This window comes from Henckelia pumila, chromosome 4 (genome assembly GCF_033568475.1).
Source record: "Henckelia pumila isolate YLH828 chromosome 4, ASM3356847v2, whole genome shotgun sequence".
NCBI classification, from domain to species: Eukaryota; Viridiplantae; Streptophyta; class Magnoliopsida; order Lamiales; family Gesneriaceae; genus Henckelia; species Henckelia pumila.
In genome coordinates, this window is record NC_133123.1 from 4,822,626 (window position 1) to 4,831,241 (window position 8,616).

The window sequence follows — 8,616 nt, forward strand, 5'->3', positions numbered from 1 at the left end:
CCAAAATCACTCTAGATGGGAAAATACCATGCAGATACTGTAGCGGTCTTTTTTCAGAATCTGAGGCCATTAGATGGCATATCAACGAGAAGGAATTTTATGCGGTTAAAAGGGCTTTTGAAAAATGGTCATTACTCTGAAGGTTGATAACACCCAGGTAAAAGCTTTCCTAAAGAATAAGATTGAATCTAAACCTGAGAAAACTAGGTTATTAAGATGGCAAGCATTATGTCAAAATTATATTTTTGATATTGTTATTATTAAATCTCATGAAAATATTCTTGCAGATTTTTTAACAAGAGATGGAAGGCAGTGACGTGGATTCCATCCTAAAAATGCAGAGGCATCTCAGGGAACACCTTGGGTTGCTTCAAAACGAGTTCAACCAGTTAGCCATTAATGCTGAAATGGCCGGCAGGTTACAACAAGCTGATCGGATCAAAGTATCTAATCGAATTACAGGATGTATGCAAGCTCAAACACAACTATGAGCTGCTATTCAAGGGCCAATTGTGAAGGCTATAGAGAAACCATTGGTTTTTCATAAACAAGATAACTAAAATCATTGGTTTTACAAGAACAAGAAATACAACCACCGGTTGTGAAACAAGATGTTGAGGAATCTAAAACTCAAGGAACAAGAGCTAATCTATCATCAGCCTTTGATGATCTGGATGAAGCAACAATTGATGAGGATAACTCATCAAGTCAACCCTCCGCCTCTGGGGTAAAAGAGGAAGAGATCAATCTTAGGCCCAACACTGACAAGGGCAAATCTAAGATTGATACTAATCCATCTATTATTTCTCCATTCCAGGTTTATCAACAGAAGTGGGAGAAATTGAATACAAGGAATGAAATCAACCCGAACATTTGCAGGGTTGATGTTGCAGGAATATATCCAAAGGTTTGGCTAAAAAACAATGTCAATCCTAAAGATGTAAAAATCTGGTATGAATTTGGGGCTTTGGCCTCAGTTTATACAACGTCACCAAGCTTTCTGGAGATATCACAGTTACCAAAATGGATTCAGGAAGCAGTCCAAGAAACATGGGCAAATAATGATCATTTGTCCAGAGGAGATGTGCTTGAGTTATATTTTTTCAGTGCAGCTCCAGAACCAACAGTGAAAGGATCACACGAACCCTTTCATTTTATCAAGCTGAGGAGACCTGATATAAACAGTCATAAATTTATCAAGGATCCTAAAACTGAAGAAATACCCTTGGTATCCACTTTCGGGGAAAATGAGATCTCAACCAGAAGGGCATGGGGTATTTGGGTCTGTCTTACTGAGATGGACAAAGTCAAGTTTCCATTCAAATTTTATCAGAATTCTGTGAACGGATCGTTCCTGTTGAACACAATGACAGGAAAAACTACAGCATTTGCGGAAGAACTCTTCGAAAAGAAGAAAAATCTTTTGTGGAACAACAAGCTGCCGGGGAGTAAAGAAACTCGCCGAAAATTTTGTAACATGGCTCATATTGGACGATGGTCAGAGAATATCTGCCCAGAATGCCCAAATCAGAAGGAGCCAGAATTTGGAAAAACCTTTAGACCCCGAACGGATCGAAAGGATTTTTCCGAGACAAGCAAAGGTGGACAAGGACCACCAAAGATGCGTTTTCACAGGGGTCTACTTCAAAAGCAAAAGATGCCCCGACAACAATAAAGCAGGCATGTGAGGAGAATAAAGCCAAAAGAAAGTGGCAGGCATGTGATTCCTCCACTAGTAAAAGATGTCATCAATAATGGCATAAAAAAAAATTCAAGACAGCTGCCTCCTCCACTAGTAAAAGATGCCATCAATAATGGCATAAAGAAATACAAGACAGCTGTAAGATTCCCTGAAGTTTCTCGGTGAAACGAGTGGAACTACAACTATAAATACAGGCATTTGAGGAAGCTGAAGACATCGATCATTCCTTTCAGTTTTCTTACGAATAAAATTGTTGTAATATTTCTCTTTCTATTGTAATAAGTTTTCTTTTATGTATTTCAAGAATAAGGCTACTATGAGTAGCTAAACAAGTTGTATTCTCCTCTTCAAAGGAGTTGATTTATGTAATAATATTATGTCTGAATAATTTTTCTAAAGTCTCTTGTTCTTTCATGCTCATATTTTATACTTAAATTCATATACCATACGCCTTAAGGTAGAAAACGAATTAACGCTGTGCTGGGTGTCGTTGAAGGAGCTTGTGCAGAAACCATCTGTTGCGACTGCGTGGTTGGAGTGTGAGGAGCACTTCGTAAAACTCGGCAGGTATGACCCGACGACACTATGGTCAAAGAGGTTTTTGAATTTAATTCATCTTACGGAAGCATGTTGGACCCTAATTCAGAGTATATCGGCTAGAAACCTTGCATAACCGATAGTTCGGCTTAGCCTGAACTGGTTCGATAGGTAAAACAATGTCACGTACAAAGGATTAAATGCTAAACACTTTATTAAGACAAATTTGGGGACCACTAGGGAGTTGAAACAAAGAAATTGAAGTGTAGGGAGTTAAGAAAAAGAAATGTTTGAGTTTGAGGATTTTAAAATAATTTGCCCATATATAAACCAAACTTTTGAAAGTTAAATTGACCAAACCCCGAAATTGCACAAATTAATAAACCGGAAAATTCATTTTTCCAAGTAGTATATTTACATTCGGTTATTATTCTCAACAAATCTTATTGTATTATTAATTTATTATAATGAAGACCACCTAATTAACTAACTTGCAATTAATTGATGAATTTTGATTTAAAATTATCATTATATCTTAACAAAATGTTCAATAAAACCAAAAATATTAGGTAAATTAGTCATTTTATATGGTTTCCCCTTTTTAGTCATTAGATACTTTGTTATTTATCAAGATGACACTCACTTTGTGCTCTTTGATGTTTTTTTTCATTTACGAAAATATCACTCACTTTATAAAATTGATATATCTATTGCATTTTTATGAATATTTATTTAGTACCCATTCTAAAGATATATATATATAGATAGATAGATATTAAACAAAGCTTAAAATCTAATCGACAATATACATATATATGTTCACTCCATGTCTCTATTAGTAATTTCAACATATCTCATTGATTTTTTTTCCTGAACGCATTCCTGTTGATTGGATTAATAATTCAATTTATTTATCTATCATTTAATTTTAATCGTAAATAATATTGAAAACAAAACCTTTATTTTATATAACAGAAAATAATGTTGGGAATTAATTGCTCGACGTCGTAAATCGTTGATGTGCATTTTAATAAGTTGACCACGTTATTTTATGTTAAATATTGCAAAACAAAATCTATTTATTTTTTAATGAAAAAAAAGAAAAAGGGAAAAAAAGAAGAAGAAAAGAACAGAGTTGCTTGTATTATTATAAAAATAAAAAATACTACAAGTGATTGAGATGGCATACGTGTCCGATCCAAAATGTTGACACGACATAATGGATGCATGTGTTGCCGGGAGCACAAAAAATCAATACATTGTGAATTATGAAGTCCGCCATTGAAAAATGTATGAAATAAACGAATCAAAGAATTAAGAAACGGCGCAGTTTCACGTGACTTTTTGTGTATATATAAAATTAGTTCAAACATTATGTTGGTTCAAATAACTAAATTACCACTTCAATTTTGATGTTAGGCAAGAAAACAAATGCTAAAAGTCAAAAAATTTTAAAAGTTTTGGTTGAATGCGAGTCCAATGAAAAGTCAAGTATACGATGGCAGCTCCGCTCCGCTACGTAACATAACAATACAATTAATCCCAAAATTTTGTTTGGTTTCATTAGTTTACTAATTTGCCATTAGTTTTACTCCAACAAGAGAAAAAAATTGCCATGGAATAATGGCATGGTATAAAAGTAAAAGTCAGCTTTACCTTTTCTATTCTCTCTCTCTTTTTTTTTTTTTCGTTTAGAAAGAGTCGGAGGCGGCTTCTTATTTTATGTTCCGATGCCAATATTGTAACAATACAATTTAATAATTTATTATGTAATTGCTTGACTAAGAAAAAGCGACTTAAGTTCGATGTATATTGCATTTACCAGTACTAGTCGATAAATGTCTTGAACTTTTTGTTAATGTGAAGTTTGTACATCAGCGGGTAATAAATACTATATGCGTAAGGGAAAAATTGTTGATTTCAATATATTGGAGAGATATATTTTTTTAAAAAATAAAACACAGTGGATCTGGATCTGTTGGCACTTGGCCATGACTTCCTCTAATAAATTACAAATATTCTTTTTTAAAAAAAAATATATAATTTGGAACTATTTATATTTTTCATTCGAAAGGAAATGGAAAATAGCTTTACGGGAAATTTGAAAAATCCGAGCCTGAAAACAATGAAAAAAATGAAACGAAGATGGAAATTGAAGTTGGGCCAGACTTTCTCTGTATGGGCAGAACTTCCATACCTTGTCCTTATGTCAATTTAGGTCCATGGTTGTAGATGAATCAAATATGGACCGAACCCATCATATCAAACCCAATTCCATTACAAATAATTTACAAAGCTAAAAAAAAAATATGGGGAAAAAAAACAAAGTAACACTATCAAGTATCATATATTAGTTGCAAAATATTACGTATAGAATTTGACATTTATGTCGTAGTATATTTAAGATTGAAATTTATAATTTTGGTTATTTATAATATTATTAAATCTGTGATGGATGAAGGAATAAGAAGGATAGTGGACTGTGGACTGGGGAAGACTATCAAGCAGAATCATGTTCAGTGGAAACAAACTTTATCTAACCTGCTTTTGGTTTTGATGATAATTATATATTCACAAGTTCATCAGTAATTTGTATGAACTTTATCATATACTCATCATATTGTAAATATGAGTATGATAAATTCGGCTCACGGATAAAAATCCGTGAGACAATCTCACAAAATACCTAATTTATTTGTTATTTGTTCGGTGCGAGATTCGTTTCATATATAGTCGTCTCATAAAACAATTTCGTAATGAAACAATTTTGTAGGAGTTTTGTATTATTTGATAAACAGATTTAAATTTAAAAATATGTCAATAATAAAATCAACATCCCCATTGTCGAAATTGGAGTCTTTAATATTAAATTTTTTTAATATATTCTAAAAATTAGTGTTTGACGTATATTTTTATGATTGCGTTTGCTCAAAAAATTTTAAATTGTTAGATTGGATCGTACAAAAAATAGAAATAATGTTAACGATACATGTGGGTGGTCCTTTGGGCTAAATAGGCCCAATTAAATGGACAATGTGGTCCAGTGGTGTGGTCTTTAGGTGGAAAAAGTGAAGGCCCAATTTCTAGCACATTAACCCTTGGGCTAAAAAGGCCCAATTAACTTTTTTTAAAAAAAAATTGATTTAACAGTAAACAGCCCATAAACTCTGGAATTGCACGTGGGATGAGCTGGCATGATGTTTTCCCTTTTCGCATCCAAATTTTTTAATTTTTATCCCCTTTATCAGTTTATCATTCCTTTATTTATACTTTATTATTGCTGTGATGGACGAGATTATAGGTAAACGTAAAAATAACAAATTAATATATTTTTATAAGTGATATAATAATAGTGTAGATATGATACTAATTTTTTTTTGTAGAACTCGAATTAAACAGTTGACAAAGAAAAACAATTATATGGTTTTGAGTATCTTGCAGAATATTATTGTCTATAATATTTTATTTAAAAAGTTAAGAAAATTTGAGGTTATAATGTAAATTGAAAGTATGGTGAATCTAAAAAGTGATTAATTTCTTCCACTATGGTGCTGAGCCTGAAATAATTATTTACTATTTATATCTGTTTTTAACATGTAACAGTGATTAAATGTCCATCTTTGTCAACCAACACAAATAATGTAACTCAATGGTCATCTTAAATGTATGCATATTTTCTACGACTTCCCAACAAAATCATATTCGTATGATAAAGGGTTACATAAAATTAACGAGTTAGGTAGTGTTTATGATTACTTTTGATGATGGTTTATCAAACCGAGGCCCGGGTTGTCAAGGTAGTGAAGTGGGCCTGGCGTGATGATCGGGCTAGTAGGTGTAAAATGTGGTTTGTCCCTCTTGGATCGAGGTGATCTGCTCACAAGGAAAAAGAATGAAAGCACGTTAGTGGGGCGCCGGAAGGTTTTTCGGCGGGGCCACTCCGATGCTTAAGTCAGACTTAGAAATAGAGTGGGCTTTTAGGAAAAATGAGTATCGTGCTTTGGAATTTTAGATGAGCATACCTCTACAAATGTCTGTGGCCAGATATTTATAGGTCTTGGAGTGAGAGAGTCACTCCACATTTCCAGGGTAGTGGCCACGATCTGGATCGTGGGTGCAGGAGTTACCCACGTTTACCTGTGACGCACGATGGAGCCGGAAGGGTCGGGATTATGGAAGTCGTGGGGATCATGCCCTTGAGACATGGGCTTTGTCTAAGTCATGCAGATCTGGTCTCCCGGGATTCTGAAGCTCCTAGCCTGCTTTAATACAGCCCTGACTCCCCTGGCCTTTCCTGGCCCTGCCACCCCTGACTTACCAGGGTATCACTACTCCTCCCAAAAATAGTCGGGCTAGAACCATGTTCGCTGCCCTGACTAGCATCCCTGATGCTTCTGTTTCTCCTTAGCCCTGATACCCCTGACAACCCGGGCCCCGGTTTGATAAACCATCATCAACTTCTAATTTTTATTTTTTTAGGTTTTATTCACAAATTTTCGTCCAAGTTGTTCGATGTCAAGCGGAGTTACACCCAAAATCAAGTTGGTAGGGAAGTTTGATATAGCCGCATGTGGAAGAGTCGAAACCGACTTGATGTATTTTGATTCTTTGAACGATTGGGCAAAAAATTATATTAATTTATTGATGAATTAAGATAAAGATAGATATTAATACTATTTCGACCTTTAATTTATCATGATTCTCTTATAAATAGCATGAAATATTCACAATAGCCCATTCGAAAATTGGAAAGAAGTATTTACATATTCGAAATTTATCGTCTGCCAATCAAAATAAGTCACCAAAAGCTAAAGTTCATTCAAATGCTTTACGAAATCATCAACATAATTGTCCATGAATCCGGGGCTGGACAAAGTCTTCTTCCATTCGCTGTGATTCTTCTTGATTAAATTCCCCACTTCACTGTCCCCATCCATGGCAGACTTGATCGCCTTGCACAAATCCTCCTTGCTAACCCATCCATCTCCGCCCCTTTCCACCTCCACCGCCACTTTAATCTCCTCCGAAAGAAGCCGCGTGTTCAAGATTTGGTCCGGCAGCCATGGAACCAGCACAATTTGAGCATCACTAAACAAAGACTCCCACATGGACCCGAACCCGCAGTGACCCACGAAGCAGCCGACGGAAGGGTGGTTCAGAATCTGAGTCTGCTGCACCCACCCCTCGTGAACCACTCCCCTGTCCCCAACTCTCTCCGAGAACCCCTCCGGCAGCGCCTCTTCCAAGGAATTCGCCCCTTTAGGCTTGGAAAGTGCTAGCAAAAACGGGAGCCCAGTCATCTCGAAACCCAACACAAGTTCTTGGAACTGGTTCTTCTGCAGAATATGTTGGCTTCCGAAGGCGCAGTAAACCACGGATCTCGACTCGAATCGACTCAGCCACTCGGCCCACTTCTCCTCCAATCCACACTCCGGAGTCTCCGGCAAAATCGGCCCGGTGAGAACAACCGGTTTATTATACTGCCTCGACATGTAATCGCACATAGCACCTTCCAATTCACGACAAGTCCGTATCGAAATGAAATCGCAGGCCTGAAACGCCCTACAGAAGCGATCTTGCGCTGAGATGGCACCAAAACTTCCGGTAGTATTCCTCAAAGACCACAAATCACCTCGTCTGAGCTTTACGGCATCGGAAGGACACTGTTCGGTAGGCTTCCCGTCCCCGGGAGGAATTTGAGCTATGCCGGAAGCTCCCACGACCATATAACAAACAGTTTTGAACCCAATTACAGGAGCCAGATTGGGGATCCAATAAGCTGCGTCGTACAACACGAGATTTGGTTTGAGGGCGAGCAGAAGAAGCTCCACTGGGTCGGACATGGCGTCGAAAGCTATTGCCAGTAGATCGTTGTCATGGAGGTCGATATCTGAAGCGGTTTCGACGCCGGGTGGGAGGCCTTGGACATGAGGTACGGGTAGGGGGTAGAATTTGATGAGATTTGGGTAGTGATTGTTGGTGCCGAGTCGAAGCACGGCTTTTTGTGGGATCAAAATGGAGATTCGATGGCCTCTTTTAGCTAGCTGGTTGGAGAGGTGGATGTAGGGATTGATGTGCCCCATTGCCAGCCATGGAAACAGAGCTACGTGAAGCTGCTTCTTTGACATTTCTTCCATGGCGGATATTCACAATGGTGCTAAGCTTGGATTCGATTTTTCTAAAAAATTTCTGGTTTATAATACCGATATTAATTGGAGTATCTCGTGGAATGTTTTTTTATTGGATATACAATTGCTAGGATTTTATTTAATTTTATACCTTTTTCTGATTTTTTTTTTTGGATATAGTTTATCTTAGGTTATTACTCTGTAGTTATCTGGATTGATAGACTTGTGTACATTATATGTATATATATA

At 36.6% G+C, this 8,616-nt stretch overlaps 1 protein-coding gene across 1 annotated transcript; it reads right to left on the bottom strand.

The window, feature by feature from the left end:
* Positions 1–6,929: 6,929 nt before the first annotated feature.
* Positions 6,930–8,616, bottom strand: LOC140865409 (UDP-glycosyltransferase 79B9-like). Its single transcript, XM_073270047.1, has one exon. It carries the CDS (start codon positions 8,374–8,376, stop codon positions 7,048–7,050), a length of 1,329 nt encoding a protein of 442 aa, XP_073126148.1. The 5' UTR covers positions 8,377–8,616; the 3' UTR covers positions 6,930–7,047.

Excerpts from the sequence above, each read along its gene's own strand:
- LOC140865409 (XM_073270047.1), bottom strand. The coding sequence starts at position 8,376 with ATGGAAGAAATGTCAAAGAAGCAGCTTCACGTAGCTCTGTTTCCATGG.